The 20077-nt window shown below is 47.3% G+C and overlaps 1 protein-coding gene across 3 annotated transcripts in view; it reads right to left on the reverse strand.

Annotated features, from left to right (window-relative positions):
* Positions 1-20077, reverse strand: part of radx (RPA1 related single stranded DNA binding protein) — a 96892-nt gene that overhangs the window by 26520 nt on the left and 50295 nt on the right. For all 3 annotated transcript variants that reach the window (XM_086001770.1, XM_086001753.1, XM_086001761.1), the window contains 4 exons: positions 18927-19084; positions 13311-13504; positions 10300-10368; positions 10106-10186 (listed from right to left, as the gene is read on the reverse strand). In XM_086001770.1, the coding sequence (XP_085857896.1) occupies positions 10106-10186; positions 10300-10368; positions 13311-13504; positions 18927-19084 (502 nt within the window). The remainder of the gene's footprint in view (positions 1-10105; positions 10187-10299; positions 10369-13310; positions 13505-18926; positions 19085-20077) is intronic.

The following is a 20077-nucleotide window of genomic DNA, read 5'->3' on the forward strand; positions in this document are numbered from 1 at the left end:
TAACAACAACTTGCATTTATATAGCACCTTTCACATAGTAAAACGTCCCAAGGCGTTTCACAAGAGCGATTATCAAACAAAACTTGACACTGAGCCACATAAGGAGGTTTTAGGACAGGTGAGGTATGAGGTAGGTTTTTTAAGGAGCATCTTAAAAGAGAGAAAGGTAGAGAGATGGAGAGGTTTAGGGAGGGAATTCCAGAGCTTAGGGCCTAGACAGCTGAAGGCAGGGCCACCAAGGGTGGAGTGAAGGAAATCGTGGCTACGCAAGAGGTCAGAATTGGAGAAGCACAGAGATTTCGGAGGGTTGTAAGGCTGGAAGAGGTTAAAGAGATAGGGCGAGGCCACGGAAGGATTTGAAAACAAGAATGAGAATTTTCAAATCGAGGCGTTGCCGGACCGGGTCATTCAGCCCACTGAAGCTCATCGCTAGTTTCTTAACTGTTGTAACCAAGCATGTTGGAAAAATGTGAGAATCTTATGCTATATCTGATAAGGAGGATTGCAACAGAACCTTTTTTTCCACTTGCTTTAGATTCGATAACGTCTCATTAATGATTAACTGGAAAAACTAAATGACAACGAGTGCTGGCTGCGTAAAATGGAGAAATGCAAAGCGTTGCCAAATGTCATTGAATTTTCTGTTGTGCGCGATATTGGCTGCAAGGGTCTCATGCAGCCAATGGCAAGCCTAATGTAAAACTGGGAGGACTCACTAAGACCGGTTGCCAGGAAGGGCCTGTCTTCAGTGGAACCTACTGCTGCCCACGCTACATAGAAACATAGAAGATAGGAGCAGGCCATTCGGCCCTTCGAGCCTGCTCCGCCATTCAATGAGATCATGGCTGATCATCCAAATTCAGTACCCGGTCCCTGCCTTCTCCCCATATCCCTTGATCCCTTTAGCCTTAAGAAATATATCCAACTCTTTCTTGAATATACTTAATGAACTGGCCTCCACCGCCCTCTGTGGCAGAGAATTCCACAGGTTCACCACTCTCTGGGTGAAGAAATTCCTCCTCATTTCAGTCCTAAATGGCTTACCCCTTATCCTTAGACTATGACCCCTGGTTCTGGACTCCCCGGCCATCAGAAACATCCTTCCTGCATCTAGTCTGTCCAGACCTGACAGAATTTTATAGGTTTCGATGAGATCCCCTCTCAATCTTCTAAACTCCAGTGAGTATAAGCCCAATCGACACAATCTCTCCTCATACGTCATTCCTGCCATCCCAGGTATCAGCCTGGTGAATCTTCGCTGCACTCCTTCCATGGCAAGAACATCCTTCCTCAGGTAAGGCGACCAAAACTGCACACAATACTCAAGGTGTGGTCTCACCAAGGCCCTGTACAACTGCAGCAAGACATCCTTGTTCTTGTACTCGAACCCTCTTGCTACGAAGGCCAACATACCATTTGCCTTCTTAACCGCCTGCTGCACCTGCATGCTTACCTTCAGCGACTGGTGTACAAGAACACCCAGGTCTCTTTGCACTTCCCCTTCTCCCAATCTATTACCATTCAAATAATAATCTGCCTTCCTGTTTTTGCCACCAAAGTGGATAACCTCACATTTATCCACATTATAGTGCATTTGCCATGTTTCTGCCCAATCACCCAACCTATCCAAATCGTGCTGGAGTTTCACGACATCCTCCTCACAGCATACCCTCCCACCCAGCTTTGTGTCGTCTGCAAATTTGGAGATATTACATCCAATTCCCTCGTCCAGATCATTAATATATATTGTGAACAGCTGGGGTCCTAGGACCGATCCTTGCGGTACCCCACTAGTCACTGCCTGCCACTCGGAAAACGACCCGTTTATTCCAACTCTTTGCTTTCTGTCTGCCAACCAGTTCTCTATCCAAGTCAATACCTTGCCCCCAATCCCATGTGCCTTAATTTTGCACGCTAATCTCTTATGCGGGACCTTATCGAAAGCCTTCTGAAAGTCCAAATACACCACATCCACTGGTTCTCCCTTATCTATTTTACCAGTTACATCCTCAAAAAATTCCAGTAGATTAGTCAAGCATGATTTACCTTTTGTAAATCCATGTTGGCTTTGTCCGATCCAGTCATTGCTTTCCAAGTGCTCTGCTATTACATCTTTTATAATGGAACAGGGAACTGCTGGCATAAGCACCATACAAAAGAAAGATCTTCCACTTATAGAGAGCATCTATCACATCCTCCGGACGTTCCCAAAGCACTTTACAGGCAACGAAGTACTTTTCAAGTGTAGTCACTCTCACACTGTAGGAAAATGCGGTAGCCAATTTGCGCATAGAAGGATCCCACAAACAGCAATGAGGTAAATGACCTGACAATCTGTTTTTTAAAGTCATGCTGACTGAGGGCTGAATGTTGGCCAGGCGATCGGGAGAATTCCCCCTGCTCTTCTTCGACGTCTACCCGAGAGGGCAGACGGTTTAAATCTCACCCGAAAGGACAGCACCTCAGACGGTGCAGCAGTCCCCCAGTACTGCACCGAAATATCGGCCTAGATTACGTGCTCGAGCCTTGGGCGTAGAACTTGAACCCACAACCTTGTGACTCGGAGGTGAGGGTGTTACCACCGAGTTAAAGCAGCTTAAAGATAACTTTGATCAGAGGTACACAATTATGACCTTGTATTCAACCTCAGTCACACTCGTGACATCAGCCCCAGATCTTTAATCAGACTACGTGTAAGTTATAGGGCCATAAACTGTGACCAGCTGATGGATAAAATTGCTAGTTAAAACTACCAAGAAATAAACATTATTAAATTTCTCCCTGACTTCAAAAGACATTCGAACAGGATCGCCAACCAACATCAGAACATTGCAATCTGCATTGCTCAATGCCGAAGGATTGCGTTCCACAAGTGGTCTTCACAGGATCAGTTCAGATACAAAAGGCCCTCGAGCCCCTTTGATCTCATCCTTCCAAAAAAACAATTCTGCCATCTCCCTACTACAGCATCTCGCTGCTTCTTTCGGAGTCCAGTGTCCTCCCTCAACCAACCACTCGTCCCAACAGTCCTTTCCAGCTGTGTGATCACCCTCCATTTGAAAAAAAAGACGCTACTGCTGCCAAAGAACCGGAAGCGGTCTGCGCATGCTCGCTGCGACGCGGGAGCGGGCTCGTTAACATTTTTTTAAAAAGCCGGGAAGGGAGCCAACGGGTGAAAAAGCCGGGAAGGGAGCGAGCGGGTGAAAAAGCCGTTCATTGGCAGCAGTCACTCCATTGAAAAAAAAAACACTCTTCCTGAAGTCTGTCCAAAATTTGCCTGGATCTGCGGCCCTGAAAGTAACGCGTGTCAGGTTTTACTCTTTCTATCCTGTGACGTATCATAAAGTCTCCAGCAAGTATTCTCCGAGACATCTTTGTTCAAGGATGAAGATCCCCAGCTTATCAAGTGGCTTGTCACAGCACAGCCTCACAGCCTGGACTGCCTTAAGTCATTGACTCAACAGAAGTAGCTGGTGTTCTTTGCCTTAATAGATCATCTGCACTTTATTTAATCCTGTCACCTTCAATTCTTTTTGTAAACAGCTACTTGCCTGGCCTCATTTTCACAGGATTAGAAGAATGAAGGGGCCCACCGTAACTCTCAGAAGCATCTCACAGACATTCAGTTACTTTGAGCGCACTCATTGTTCTGTAGGCCAGCGTGCCAGCCATTACGCACATAGCACCATCCCAACAGGAGATGACTGACCGGTTAATTTATTTTTGCGGCTGTTGGTTGAGGGAGAATGTTGGTCCTTCTTCAAAGGGTGCGGTGGGATTTTTAACATCCACCTGAACTAATAGAACAGGCAGCCGAGGGTCTCAGCGTAACATCTCGTGTGAGCGACGCCACCTCTAATAACACAGCACTCCTTCAGCACCACACTGGCTGTCAGCTTAGATTATAGACCCAATTAATCAGCAGTGCATTGTCTCTGATGGGAGCCTGGTCCAGATGTCTGACAGTTTGTGGCAAAAGAATTCTTCCAATTTTAGTTGCGTCAATTTTTGCACTCACTTTCTCTGGTCCAGCAAACACATCAAGTTGCTTAACTTTATATCCTTTTTTTATTTATGCCGTTTAGATTTAGCTCTGGTAGCTTTTGCGCTCATCAAAAGCAAGATACTGGGTAACGGGTACCCTGTGTTAGGATCACAATTGATTCCCGTATGAGCACAATGGTGTCAGCTGTGGCTCAGTGGGTAGCACACTGACCTCTGAGTCAGAAGGTTGTGGGTTCAAGTCCCACTCCAGAGACTTGAGCACATAAATCTAGGCTGACACTCCAGTGCAGTGCTGAGGGAGTGCTGCGCTGTCAGAGGTGCCGTCTTTTGGATGAGACGTTAAGCCGAGGCCTCGTCTGCTCTCTCAAGTGGACATAAAAGATCCCGTGGCACTATTTCGAAGAAGAGCAGGGGAGTTCTCCCCCGGTGTCCTGGCCAATATTTATCCCTCAATCAACATAACAAAAACAGATTGTCTGGTCATTATCACATTGCTGTTTGTGGGAGCTTGCTGTGTGCAAATTGGCTGCCGCGTTTCCCACATTACAACAGTGACTACGCTCCAAATAGTACTTCATTGGCTGTAAAGTGCTTTGAGACGTCCGGTGGCCGTGAAAGGCGCTATAGAAATGCAAGTATTTCTTTCTTTTGTTACTGGATATTCCAGAGCCCTAAACTAATAAACCACAGATACCTTCGTGGCAGTTTGAGAATTTGGGTTCTGTTTAAAAATTCAGGAAATTAAAAAGCTGGGATCAGTAAAAGATTGAGCTTTATGCAGGTTGCAAGTGTTCTGAGCAAACTCTCTATCCAGTGTCACCTCACTGGAGCAACCTCTCTCACCATTGATAGATCGCTTCTGTCATCTCAAGTTCACCTGCCATCTATTACATCAGCATGGGTACGGTTTATACTGTCTCAACTTGATCCTCAGAATCTGACCGCGATCATCCGCAACACCAGGCACACCAGCAGCACCAACAACACCAACCTTCTCCGCAATCACCTGATGCTGCACAGGACACAGGGCATCAGCACCTGACCACATTGCTGCCAAGGAGGCCAGGGTTGGCCTCACCATAGCCAGATTTACTTCACTTGATGCTGTACACCCTGGCTGCCACATGATGCGCCAGGTTGGCACCACCTCACACCAACACCATAAAGCATCACTACAATGCCCAAGCCATTCCTTTCACACTCATCACCATTGCGGGGGGTACCGTTATGTCTCACCATTCACTGCAACTCACTAAGCCACTTCCAAAGGTGCACACAAATCTGTTGAACGCAAAGTGTTGAAAATAACGATTTCAATGTTTGACAGCACATTAACAGAAACTACACATGAACATTGGCTAAAAGACCCAAGTGCCCACCCTTGTGAGTTGTTAGTTAATATGATTGGACTAGGATGAGGGTGAGTGTGAGGGGTGGCTAGTGAGATGGGGATGTGATAATATAGATAGAGAGGGATGGGTGGAGGTGCAAGGTAAGTTGGTGTGAGTAAGGATGTGCAGGAGTAGGGTAGGGAAGGCAGAGTGATGGGGATGTGATGAGAGGCACAGCAGGATGAGGTTGAGTGTGGCTTTGCAGTAACGTTTCGTGATCTACTGAGATCATTGAAAGGTTGGCGCCAGTGCAGCCTGGTCCTCCTGACCACATCCCTGCTTGTGCCCTCCTGTGCAATGTGCAACCAGGCTGCGTTGGTCTCCTGGGGAGGTCTCTTCCGCTCATTGGCAGGGAAGAGAACCTCCCTGCGTGCTATGACTCCCTCCATAAGCATATGGAGGGAGTCATGGGAGAGCCTGGATACAGCCATGTTCCTCTGTGCAGTGCTTGTCAGTGTTTGCAGCACCTCAATGCTGTAGAACACTGATAGCACAAATGTCAAAGTAAATTTGCGCATGGTCCCTTTAAGGAAACCGGCTGATGATGCCTCTTCAAATGACATCATCAGATCCACTTCCTACAATTGGCTGGCAAACACGCTGGGCCGACTTAACAAGCCCAATCAGGGGAAAGTCATGTCTGAGGCCAGGATGGAGCCAGCAGCGAAGCCGCCACCCGTCACCCACCTCACCCACCATGGACCCGCCCGGGTAGGGGAAATCGCGGCCTACATGTCTGTTCAGGGCACGGCATTGTCACAGTGAAGTCTGAGGCACTCGTTTACCAACCAGGGCCAGGTGGACATCAACAGACGCTATCTTAGGTGGCAGTTCAGTGTTACACTTTACCAGTAATTGCACAGAAATTACAGCACAGAACCAGGCCCGTCAGCCCTACTGGTCTGTGCCGGTGTTTATGCTCCACACCAGCCTCCTCCCACCCTACGTCATCTCACCCCATCAACATACCCTTCTATTCCTTTCTCCCTCATGTATGTATCTAGCTTCCCCTTAAATGCATCTATGCTGTTCTCCTCAATCGCTCCCTGTGTTAACAAGTTCCACATTCTAACCACTCTTTGAGTAAAGAAGTTTCTCCTGAATTCCTCATTAGATGTATTAGTTACCATCTTATATTTATGACCCCTAGTTTTTGGACTCCCCACAAGTGGAAACATCTTCTCTACGTCTACCCTATCAAACCCCGTCATAATTTTGAAGGCCTCTATTAGGTCACGCCTCAGCCATCTCTTTTTTCGAGAAAGAGCCCCAGCCTGTTCAGTCTTTCCTGATAGGTGTAACCTCTCAATTCTGGTATCATCCTTGTAAATTTACATTTTTGCAGCTTCTCCAGTGCCCCATGTCCTTTCTATAATATGGAGACTACAACTGTGCACAGTACTCCAACTGTGGCCTAACCAAGGTGCTATACAAGTTTAACATAACTTCTCTGCTTCTCAATTCTACTGCTTTAGACATGAACCCCAAAATGGAGTTCTTCGAGACTTCAACCCGAAAATATGTTAGACAGGAATGAGTTCTAATCTTCCCCGAATATCGTAGCAGAGAGAATTTTTTTAATCATCATTCTTGGGATGTGGGCACCGCTGGCAAGGCCAGCATTTATTGCCCATCCCTAGTTGCCCTTTGAGAAGGTGGTGGTGAGCCGCCGCCTTGAACCGCTGCAGTCCGTGTGAAGGTGCTCCCACAGTGCTGTTAGGGAGGGAGTTCCAGGATTTTGACCCAGCGACGATGAAGGATCGGCGATATATTTCCAAGTCAGGATGGTGTGTGACTTGGAGGGGAACTTGGAGTTGGTGGTGTTCCCATGCGCCTGCTGCCCTTGTCCTTCTAGGTGGTAGAGGGCGCGGGTTTGATTAAATAGACACTGCCAATTGGTGATTCCCTTTTTAAAAAATAATATTCCATGGAGGGTATACTCAACAGTACCTTTGTGCGTGTGCAGCTAGACTTACCGTATACATTGGGTGTCTGATTTCTTCCAAAATACAGATAAACACATCTCAACAAAGCACAAGTGGGAGAAGGAAAGCTTGCGTTAGGATAGCCTCAAACACACCAAAACTCACCCACACACAGCGACAAGGGCGTGCACAGTACGAGCGATGCAGCATACGCATCCTATATAAAAGCAGTGGCTCCGAGTCAGTGAAAAGTGGAATGGCGTCTCCTGCAGGGAGTGTACCTGGCTGGAGAGTCAAGCAGCATTCGGTGCACTGCCCTTGTCACTGTGCGTGGGTGTGTTTGACGGATGTTACTAATGCAAGATTTCCTTTGTTGAGGGCAAATTTTGACACGGTTTAAAAAAAAAAGACCTTGTGGCATTTAGTGTGCTGCATACACACACTGGCCACCTGATTGCAGCAAAGGCACAAAATACCTTTTTCCAATGTATGGGCCTGGTTCCATTTTTGGCTCAGCGCTATCACTCTCGTCCCCGAGACTCAGACGGTTGTAGGTTCAAGTCCCACTCCAGAGACTTGAGCACAAAAATCCAGGCCGACACTCCCAGTGCAGTGCTGAGGGAGTGCGGCACTGTCGGAGGTGCCGTCTTTCGGATGAGATGTTAAACCGAGGTCCCCGTCTGCCCTCTCGGGTGGATGTAAAAAGATCCCACGGCCACTATTTTGAGGAAGAGCAGGAGAGTTTTCTCCAGTGTCCTGGCCAATATTTATTCCTCAACCAACGTCACTTAACAAATCAGCTTATCTGGCCATTTATCTCATTGCTGTTTGCCGGAGCTTGCTGTGCACAAATTGTCTGCCGCGTTTCCTACATTACAACACTTCAAAAGTACTTCATTGGCTGTAAAGACATCTTGAGTTTGAGAAAGTACTTTCTTTCTTTACACAGGATGTCAGCAGCCTGATGGGAAGATTTGGCCATTACAGCCAGATCAAAGATACAGACACGGCAAACTCTTTCACACGGTCTTCCGATGGTTTGGATGGTATGGGACGGGCACACACGGGATTGTGAATTCGAATCCTACTGTGGTGCGACACTCAATTCGATAAATCTGGTCATTCGTGGGGTAACACCAGAAAAATCAGGATAAAAGCTGCTGGATTTGTCAATAAAAACCCAACTACCTCATTAATGTCCTTCAGGGAAGGGAGCCTGCCACCCTTACACTGTCTGGCCGGCAAGTGATTCTACACGCGGAACACCTCGGTTCAGTCCGTAAGGGTGACCCTGAGCTTCCGGTCGCCTGTCATTTCAATTCACCGCTCTATTCCCACTCGGACCTCACCGTCCGCGGCCTCTTGCATTGTTCCACGGAAGCTCAGCGTAAACTCAAGGAACAGCACCTCATCTTCCCATTAGGCACTTTATAGCCTCAATATCGAGTTCAACAATTTCAGATCATAACCTCGGCCCCTATTACATTTTTATATTTTTTATCCACACTTTTGGTTTGTGCCTTTTCCTTCTCTCTCTCCCACACGGCAGCTGTCTCTCACTCTGCCAGTGCATTTCACACTTCATCTCGAGCCATTGTCTGTTTCTTTACCTGTCCTACTACCATCTCGTCTCACCTTGAATATCTCTTAATGTCTCTTCTTTCATCCCCTCCCCCATTTCCCAGCCCCCAAACTGCCTTTTGTTTCATTTCCTGCCTTTTCTCTCAGTTCTGACGAAGGGTTTCGACCCGAAACGTTGACTCTATTTCTCTCTCCACGGATGCTGTCCTGGCCTGCCGAGTTTTTCCAACGTTTTCTGTTGTTATTTCGGATTTCCAGCATCCGCAGTATTATGCTATCCTACACGCGGTCTATGTGGCCGACTCCAAGACGGCCCAGCCCACCACCCAGTGGTACAAGCGACCGCTACGCGAAAAAAAAGCGCACTGCCACCTTCTGAGGGCAACTAGGGATGGGCGATAAACGCCAGCCTTGCCAATAATGCCCACATCCCAAGAGTGAAATAAAGAATCTGCATTGGTCAGCGACAGATCAGCCGTGAACAGGCTCGAGGGGCTGCCTGGCCTACTCCTGTTCCTCGGAAAGAAAAGACTTGCATTTCTGCAGTGCCTCATCGGAGTCTCTCAGCGCTTCACCTGCCACAACAATGCCTTTGAAGGGCGGGCACCATTATAGAAACCTAGAAGATAGCAGGAGTAGGCCATTCGGCCCCTCGAGCCCGCTCTGCCATTCAATGAAATCATGTCTGATCATCCAAATTCAGTACCCTGTTCCTGCCTTCTCCCCATATCCCTTGATCCCTTTAGCCTTAAGAAATATATCCAACTCCTTCTTGAATATATTTAATGAATTGGCCTCTACTGCCTTCTGTGGTAGAGAATTCCACAGGTTCACCACTCTCTGGGTGAAGAAATTCCTCCTCATCTCTGTCCTAAATGGCTTACCCCTTATCCTTAGACTGTGACCCCTGGTTCTGGACGCCCCGGCCATCGGGAACATCCTTCCTGCATCTAGTCTGTCTAGTCCTTTTAAAATTCAATAAGTTTCAATGAGATCCCCTCTCATTCTTCTAAACTCCAGCGAGTATAAGCCCAATCGACCCAATCTCTCCTCATACGTCATTTCTGCCATCCCAGGTATCAGCCTGGTGAATCTTCGCTGCACTCCTTCCATGGCAAGAACATCCTTCCTCAGATAAGGCGACCAAAACTGCACACAATACTCATGCTGGCTCCTGGCTCGGATGCTGACAGTCCCACTCACCTCTTCGGTAACCGGGCCCCCCGTCTCTTCATCTGCTTCTTCCTCTTCAGCAGGCCCAGCGGTGAATCCGGCAACTTCCCCCTTGAGTCAATGGGCGACAAAAAGGACAATTGTTTGAATGTCCCCCAAAAGCAACCATGTGCAATAAACTGGAGGGAAGTCAGGCCCCGATGGCCGATGGTGTTTAAACATACCTGAGCGGTTTGCACGCTTGCCATTTGCTGCAGTAAATCTTTTGTAAATCCCTCAAAGGATATCTATGTCTGAAAAACATACAAGTGTTAGCACTTGGTCCCACGGATGCCATGACTGCCAGTTCCATAATACTGGTACAGGATGTAGCAGAAAGCCAATGATTTTTTTTTACGACTATAAATCACACCCTTTTTACAACTTACTAGATTTTATTTTTATTCCTCTTAACCATAGCATCTAAAAATATTTGGATACAGTCCCATAAGACAGACGTCACAATACAGCCGTGGCTCAGGGGGCCGCACCCTCGCCTCTGACTCAGAAGGTCGTGGGTTCAAGTCCCTCTCCAGAGACTTGAGCATAAAATCTAGACCGACACTCCCAGCGCAGTGCTGAGGAAGAGCCGTACTGTCTGGAGGTGCCGTCTTTCGGATGAGACTTAAATCCGAGGCCCTCTCAGGTGGATGTAAAAGATCCCGCGGCACTATTTCGAAGAAGAGCAGGGGCGTTCTCCCCGGTGTCCTGGGACCAATATTGATCCCTCAGGCAACATCACTAAAACAGATTAACTGGTCAGCATCACATTGCTGTTTGTGGGAGCTTGCTGTGCGCAAATTGGCTGCTGCATCTCCGACATTACAACAGTGGCTACACTTCAAAAGTACTTCTTTGGCTGTAAAGTGCTTGGGGATGTCCTGAGGTCATGAAAGGCGCCGTATAAATCCAAGATCTTTCTTTTTTCCTCTTACAAGGGAGCACTGAGAAGAGGACAGGCATGGCATGTTCCAGCGCCTCATCCAGTTTCAGAGTTTCAGGCTCGGGGGCTACTTGGGGCCTGCTCAGCCAGCAATGATGCACGACATGGGGGTAGACTTTCAAACTGCCACCAACTGGGCACAAAACTGGCATTGACCGACTGTCCATTGTAGGAATCGCCCGAATCTCATCTCCATTGAAATCAAGCGAGGAGATGTTTAGAAGGAGCAGTCAATCCGCAGCACCAGCTCCACGCCTGGGCGGCCAGTCAAGTTGCCAACACTGGCTGGGCGTATTCCTGGAAGTTTCATCATGTGACCTCCCGCCTCCCACCGCCCCACCAAACAGCCTTTTTCTCCCACCTCCAATACAGGAAACTCTCTTTTTACCGGCACCTAAATAACCGGAAATTCAGGAGTAGGTTCAGGTAAGTTTTACTTCCTATTAGTGGCCGTGTAACCGGGGTTCCTGGATCTGTGGCCGTGTAACCGGGGTTCCTGCACCTGTTGCCGTGCAACAGGGACGCCTGCACCTGTGGCCGTGTACGGGGCTCTCGTATTTTAGTAAGTATACCTCTCTGTAATCCGGACTTTTTGATCAACCGGCACCATGCCGGTCCCGTCGGTGCCGGATAAAAAAAAGAGTTTCCTGTACTTTTTTTTAATAACGAATAAACAAAAGTGTTGAAAGAAAATGAAATAAATAAACGCACAATTTCTTTTCATGCCCCTGTGGTTTTTCTCCCAGAGTTGCTGGCAGTGGTGTCCAGGAGATCAATCTTTAATTCCTGGACACTCCAGGGCAATCCTGGAGGAGTTTGCAACCCTGGCTGCAGGTTATAATCTACCTCAGTAAGTCCCAACTGGGAAAGAAAAGTTCTACCTTCAGAAGACGTCATCGTGATTACATATAATGTCCTTTTGTAAAAGCAGAGATCGGCCCTATTTATTTATGCCGCTTTCACACTTGTAAAAAAAAAAGTCCTAGAATACAATTTATCTTTGTGCTCATCAAAGTCAAAACCCTGGCACTCCCTCCCCAACAGCAACTGCGTGAGCACCTTCACCACACGGACTGCAGCGGTTCAAGAAGGCGGGCTCACCACCACCTTCTCAAGGGCAATTAGGGATGGGCAATAAATGCTGGCCTTGCCAGCGATGTCCACATCCCAGGAACAAATTTGAATAAACGGATGTCAGGGCTGGGGAGCTGGTCAAACCCATGTTAGCATTACAGCAAGGGCTAGATGCTCTTTCTACTTTCCCAACTATGTGCCTTACAAGTTGGCGCCAACTGGCACTTAAGTCAAGGTCAGTGCTGTGGACTTGTCCCAGGAGATAGAAACATAGAAGATAGGAGCAGGGGTAGGCCATTCGGCCCCTCGAGCCTGCTCCGCCATTCAATGAGATCATGGCTGATCATCCAAATTCAGTACCCTGTCCCTGTTTTCTCCCCATATCCCTCGATCCCTTTAGCCTTAAGAAATATATCTAACTCCTTCTTGAATATATTTAATGAATTGGCCTCCACTTCCTTCTGTGGTAGAGAATTCCACAGGTTCACCACTCTCTGGGTGAAGAGATTCCTCCTCATCTCAGTCCTAAATGGCTTACCCCTTATCCTTAGACTGTGACCCCTGGTTCTGGACTCCCCGGCCAGATGGTTAGTTAAGACTGCCCTGTTCCTGGGACGAGGGACAGGGTCACTGGCTAAGGCTTAGAAGCTAAGCAGAGCCAGGCCTGGTTAGTACCTGGAGGGGTGCCCATCAGGGAAGACCAGGTGCAGAAGGTCACGGAAGGAGCCCTGAGGAGGGGCGGTTGGTGCAGAAGGTCACGGAAGGAGCCCCGGGAAGGACGGCTGGTGAGCAGGCCCGGGCGTTGGGCTGAAGATTGTCGGACAGGAGGAATGGTGGAAATGGAATGGCGGCGCGCACAGACGCAGTGGCTTTGCTTCTCCCAGGACGGTGCTATTTACGTTTAATGTTAATGTTATTTGTACTGGACTCATGGGAGCTTGCAAGATCACATTTCGTTGTTCATTGTACAATGACAATAAAGTTGAATTATTATCAATTCAGTTTAGTTTGGATCCTTGTAGCGGTCAGAGTAAGAAGACTTCTGTCCTCCCGTGTGACACTCGAGCCCATATCCTCAAGGTGACAGTGCTCGAGCCCACTGCACCATCCCCTCTGATACACGTGGTGTCCTGAACGCGCCACTCTTCCTGAACAGGCCGCTCCGCCCCAGCACAATACCTTAAGACGTAGTGATTCAGCACCGGCGATGAGCACCTCTGATAGCTCCTCACTGGCACTGCCTGAAGCTCCTCGGTTGGGCGGCTCGAACTGGTGTCCTTCTCTGGCTCTTCCCCAAGTCTGACTGGTTCTGAAGATGAGGCTGAAAAAGCGCCGTCTTTCTGCAGGGACAGATCTGGTCTGTCTCGAGCCCTCTGTTCGTGATGAGGATAAATTTAAGTTCAAGGTTATTCGTCTGACCGCACATCTGGGACAAACATTTATCAGGACAATGTGCTTCTAACTCAAGACGAACAGACCAAACAAGAGAAATAAAACACACGGCACATTTAAGGCCCTGATCTTTGGCTTTTTAATACTCGATATGAACTGGTCCTTCCTATCGTATCCACGTTCACTGCAACAAGCCCATAGCTAGAGATACACAGATGGTTCAAAACCCAATTTGCCTGGGTCAGGCCCCACCCACAAAACTGGCCACTCCCCCATGTTGGAATTGTGAGATTCCGTCGATGGCGCTGGTGGGGGAAGGCTCTTCAAATCGCGCTCATTCTCTCAGGCGCACGGGCACTAGTCGGCACGTTTTAAAAGCTTTATTCAGATCAAAAAATATCTAACTTACCGAGAAACCGACTAGTTTACACCAATGAAAGTAGTAAATGGTTTAGTATAGTTTTATACATCATTTTCAGTGATTTTAGAAACATAGAAGATAGGAGCAGGAGTAGGCCATTCGGCCCCTCGAGTCTGCTCCGCCATTTAATGAGATCATGGCTGATCATCCAAATTCAGTAACCTGTCCCTGCTTTCTCCCCATATCCCTTGATCCCTTTAGCCTTAAGAAATATATCTAACTCCTTCTTGAATATATTTAATAAATTGGCCTCAACTGCCCTGTGTGGTAGAGAATTCCACAGGTTCACCACTCTCTGGGTGAAGAAATTCCTCCTCATTTCAGTCCTAAATGGCTTACCCCTTATCCTTAGACTGTGACCCCTGGTTCTGGACTCCCCGGCCATTGGGAACATCCTTCCTGCATCTAGTCTGTCTAGTCCTGTTAGAAATTTATAAGTTTCAATGAGATCCCCTCTCATTCTTCTAAACTCGAGCGAATATAAGCGTAATCGACCCAATCCCTCCTCATACGTCATTCCTGCCATCCCAGGTATCAGTCTGGTGAATCTTCGCTGCACTCCCTCCATGGCAAGAACATCCTTCCTCAGATAAGGCGACCAAAACTGCACACAATACTCAAGGTGTGGTCTCACCAAGACCCTGTACAACTGCAGCAAGACATCCTTGCTCCTGTACTCGAATCCTCTCGCTATGAAGGCCAACATACCATTTGCCTTCTTAACCACCTGCTGCACCTGCATGCTTACCTTCAGCGACTGGAGCACAAGGACACCCAGGTCTCGTTGCACTTCCCCTTCTCCCAATCTATTGCCGTACAGATAATAATCTGTCTTCCTGTTTTTGACACCGAAGTGGATAACCTCGCATTTATCCACATTATACTGCATCTGCCATGCATCTGCCCAATCACCCAACCTGTCCAAATCACACTGGAGTTTCTCAGCATCCTCCTCACAGCACACACGCCCACCCAGCTTTGTGTTGTCTGCAAACTTGGAAATATTACATCTAGTTCCCTCGTCTAGATCATTTATATATACAGGTATTGTGAATAGCTGGGGTCCTAGCACCAATCCCTGCGGTAACCCACTAGTCACTGCCTGCCACTCGGAAAAAGGCTCGTTTATTCCAACTCTTGGCTTCCTGTCTGCCAACCAGTTCTCTATCCAAGTCAGTACCTTACCCCCAATCCCATGTGCTTTAACATTGCACGCCAATCTCTTATGCGGGACTTTATCGAAAGCCTTCTGAAAGTCCAAATACACCACATCCACTGGTTCTCCCTTATCTATTCTACCAGTTACATCCTCAAAAAATTCCAGTATATTAGTCAAGCATGATGGTGGATAGGCAATGGCAAACATTCAAAGATCGCATGGATGAACTACAGAATTTGTTCATCCCTATTTGGCATAAAAATAAATCAAAAAAGGTGACTCAACCGTGGCTAACAAGGGAAATTAGGGATAGCATAAGATCCAAGAAGAAGACATATAAATTGGCCAGAAAAAGCAGTAAACCTGAGGATTGGGAGCAGGTTAGGATTCAGCAAAGGAGGACAAAGGGATTAATTAAGAGGGGGAAAATAGAGTATAGCTTGCAGGGAACATAAAAACTGACTGTAAAAGCTTTATAGATATGTGAAGAGAAAAAGATTGGTGAAGTCAAGCGTAGGTCCCTTGCAGTCAGAATCAGGGGAATTTATAATGGGGAACAAAGAAATGGCAGACCAATTAAATACATACTTTGGTTCTGTCTTCACAAAGGAGGACACAAATAACCTCCCAGAGATGTCGGGGAACATAGGGCCTAATAAGAGGGAGGACCTGAAAGAAATCAGTACTTGTAGGGAAATGGTGTTAGGGAAATTGACGGGATTGAAAGCCGATAAATCCTCAGGGCCTGATAATCTACATCCTAGAATACTTAAGGAAGCGGCCCTAGAAATAGTAGATGCATTGCTGATCATCTGCCAAAATTCTGGAACAGTTCCCCTGGATTGGAGGGTAGCTAATGTTACCCCACTATTCAATAAAGGTGGTAGAGAGAAAACGGGGAATTATAGACTGGTAAGCCTGATATTGGTAGTGGGGAAAATGCTAGAGTCCATTATAAAAGATGTAATAGCAGAGCACAGTGACAGGATCGGACAAAGTCAACATGAATTCACAAAAGGTAAATCATGCTTGACTAATCTACTGGAATTTTTTGAGGATGTCACTGGTAGAATAGATAAGGGAGAACCAGTGGATGTGGTGTATTTGGACTTTCAGAAGGCTTTCGATAAGGTCCCGCATAAGAGATTAGAGTGTAAATTTAAAGCACATGGGATTGGGGGCAAGGTACTGACTTGGATAAAGAACTGGTTGGCAGACAGGAAGCAAAGAGTTGGAATAAACGGCTCTTTTTCCGAGTGGCAGGCAGTGACTAGTGGGGTATCGCAGGGATCGGTCCTAGGACCCCAGCTATTCACAATATATATAAATAATCTAGACGAGGGAACTAGATGTAATATCTCCAAATTTGCACACAACACAAAGCTGGGTGGGCGTGTGTGCTGTGAGGAAGATGCCGAAAAACTCCAGTATGATTTGGACAGGTTGGGTGATTGGGCAGAAGCATGGCAGGTGCAGTATAATGTGGATAAATGCGAGGTTACCCACTTTTGTGGCAAAAACAGGAAGGCAGATTATTATCTGAACGGCAATAGATTGGGAGAAGGGGAAGTGCAACGAGACCTGGGTGTCCTTGTGCACCAGTCGCTGAAGGTAAGCATGCAGGTGCAGCAGGCGGTTAAGAAGGCAAATGGTATGTTGGCCTTCATAGCGAGAGGGTTCGAGTACAGGAGCAAGGATGTCTTGCTGCAGTTGTACAGGGCCTTGGTGAGACCACACCTTGAGTATTGTGTGCAGTTTTGGTCGCCTTATCTGAGGAAGGATGTTCTTGCCATGGAGGGAGTGCAGCGAATTTCACCAGACTGATACCTGGGATGGCAGGAATGACGTATGAGGAGAGATTGGGTCAATTGGGCTTGTACTCGCTGGAGTTTAGAAGAACGAGAGGGGATCTCATTGAAACTTATAAAATTCTAACAGGACTGGACAGACTAGATGCAGGAAGGATGTTCCCGATGGCCGGGGAGTCCAGAACCAGGGGTCACAGTCTAAGGATAAGGGGTAAGCCATTTAGGACAGAGATGAGGAGGAATTTCTTCACCCAGAGAGTGGTGAACCTGTGGAATTCTCTACCACAGAAGGCAGTGGAGGCCAGTTCATTAAATATATTCAAGAAGGAGTTGGATATATTTCTTAAGGCTAAAGGGATCAAGGGATATGGGGAGAAGGCAGGGACAGGTTACTGAATTTGGATGATCAGCCATGATCACATTGAATGGCGGAGCAGGCTTGAGGGGCCGAATGGCCTACTCCTGCTCCTATCTTCTATGTATGCTTCTATGATTTACCTTAAATCAGGTTACTCACAGATGGAGGACTGAACACTCTTACTAAAGATGCTTACATTTGGTGCTAAACCCATTTCAGCTGTATTAATAAAACCGCACCAGGTGTTAAATACATCAAGGAACACTTTTTAATGGAAAAAATAAACGATTATGCTGCCCGATTGCATTAGTTCATGGAAGATTTTACGTTTGTGATTGTGCAACTGAATTTTAGCGCAAACTTGAACTGTAACCCAACCAGCGCAATCTCAGCGCATTTTGTGTCCCCGTAAGGTTAGATTATCTCCTGATTCACAAGGAGGCAGATTAGAGCGAAGAAGGGGAGCTAAAACATCACAGGTAGTTTTTTTTTGCTAATATATATAGTGACCTGTTAGATGGCAGCATGTGGTCAAGGTTCACTGCTGGGGAGCAGCTGCTGGGTTTTGCCATTCTGGATGTTGCTGTAGTTTTTTTTTGCGCAGGTGTAACTGTGAATAAGCAAGAATTTCCACTCCCCCCCATGCTTTGTAACTCTCCCCCATTCACAGCCTGCCGCACAATAAGCTCACTAAACTGCAGTGTGCCGCCTCTCGGTGCAACGGGCCACACGGGCGGAAGGAACACATAACAGGTAACACCGTCCCGCCCGTCACATATAAACAAAGAAGATAGATGCAGGAGTAGGCCATTCGGCCCCTCGAGCCTGCTCTGCCATTCAATGCGATCATGGCTGATCATCCAAATTCAGTACCCTGTCCCTGCTTTCTCCCCATATCCCTTTAGCCTTAAGAAATATATCTAACTCCTTCTTGAATATATTTAATGAATTGGCCTCAACTGTCTTCTGTGGTAGAGAATTCCACAGGTTCACCACTCTGGGTGAAGAAATTCCTCCTCATCTCTGTCCTAAATGGCTTACCTCTTATCTTTAGACTGTGACTCCTGGTTCTGGACTCCCCTGCCATCGGGAATAGCCTTCCTGCATCTAGTCTGTCTAGTCCTGTTAGAATTTTATAAGTTTCAATGAGATCCCCTCTCATTCTTCTAAACTCCAGCGAGTACAAGCCCAATCGACCCAAGCTCTCCTCATACGTCATTCCTGCCATCCCAGTTATCAGTCTGGTGAATCTTCGCTGCACTCCCTCCATGGCAAGAACATCCTTCCTCAGATAAGGGCATCCTTCCTCAGTACCACGGGCCAGGCCCAACTCACTAAAAAACGCAATCACATTCACTTCAAGAGGCAGAAAAGGGCCCAGAGGCAGATCAGCTGCGCACTTCCGATCCCTCTGGTTAAGCTGTATGAACAGCAACACGATGACACAGGAACTGCACCTATCTTCCAGGGTGGGCGGCTAACATTTTAAAATCTCTGGCTGATGCTGGCATCACAAAAAAAAGGAGCCCAGTTTGCGGACTGGAGGGACATGGCTGTCAACAGCGGTTACAAACAATGCCACTTGGGTCGAACTGGAGGAAGAGTAAGTCCCGAGACAACCCTACTCCTCGAGCTGATCCAAGTGAACTTCTCGTACCTGCACCGCCTCCGCTCCCAGCCTCTCAGTTGAGTCTGTGGGACAGACATATCGAACGGCAGCGATGGTTCCCTGAAGGATAATCTGCCTGTGCTCTCTGTAATGCAGGTTTTCAATCACCTTCTTCAGTTCACTTGTGGAGGTCAAGGGAGCCCCGGCTGGAGAATTAAAACTCATTATTGATATGAGATTAAACCACAAACAACGTAAAAGCAAACCAAGCACTCAACAAAGTAAAATGAATAATACATTGTCTGCGAGAGCCTCGTACACGGCCACAGGTGCAGGAGTCCCGGTTACACGGCCACAGATCCAGGAGTCCCTGTTGCATGGCAACTGGTGCAGGAACCCCGGTTACACGGCCACAGATCCAGGAGTCCCTGTTGCACGGCCACTAATATATAGTAAAACTTACCTGAACCTACTCCCGAATTTTGCTGGTTAAGAGAGATTTCCGGATATTTAGGTGCCGGTTAAAAGAGTTTCCTGTAATTGTTATTTATATGAATATGGCTGAGGATGAACATGATAAATACAGGGTTGCCCTCACTAGGCTGAAGCTATTTGTACCTTGGAGTATCACTCTGATCTGGCGACGGCCCTTCGAACTGGAGTCTTCAGCCAGCCGAAAGTTGTGAGGAGGGAGCCCCGGGCTAACCCCAGTGGGATGTGTTTGCTCTCAGTCCCTCTCTGCATTTCTTCACACTCAGAAAATGTAAATTCAATGAGATGGAGGTGGGCAGAGTATTCTGCTTTCCTTCGCAAACCCCTACCTGGCTGCCAAGGTCATTCTCTTGGGGAAAGAAAGACTTGCATTTATATAGCGCCATTCATGACCTCAGGACATCCCAAAGCATCTCACAGTCAATTAAGTACTTTTTGAAGTGTAGTCACTGTTGTAATGTAGGAAACGAGGCAGCCAATTTGCGCACAGCAAACTCCCACAAACAGCAATGAGATAATGACCAGAAAATCTGTTTTTAGCAATGTTGGTTGAGGGATAAATATTGGCCAGGACACCGGGGAGAACGCTCCTGCTGTTACACGGCAAATAATGTGGATAAATGTGAAGGTAGAATATTATTTAAGTGGTGATAGATTGGGTAATGCTGATGTACAAAGGGACCTGGGTATCCTTGTACACCAGTCAC

The sequence above is a fragment of the Somniosus microcephalus genome, chromosome 1 (genome assembly GCF_052327205.1).
Source record: "Somniosus microcephalus isolate GS21.2 chromosome 1, FLI_Smic_1.0, whole genome shotgun sequence".
Taxonomy (NCBI): domain Eukaryota; kingdom Metazoa; phylum Chordata; class Chondrichthyes; order Squaliformes; family Somniosidae; genus Somniosus; species Somniosus microcephalus.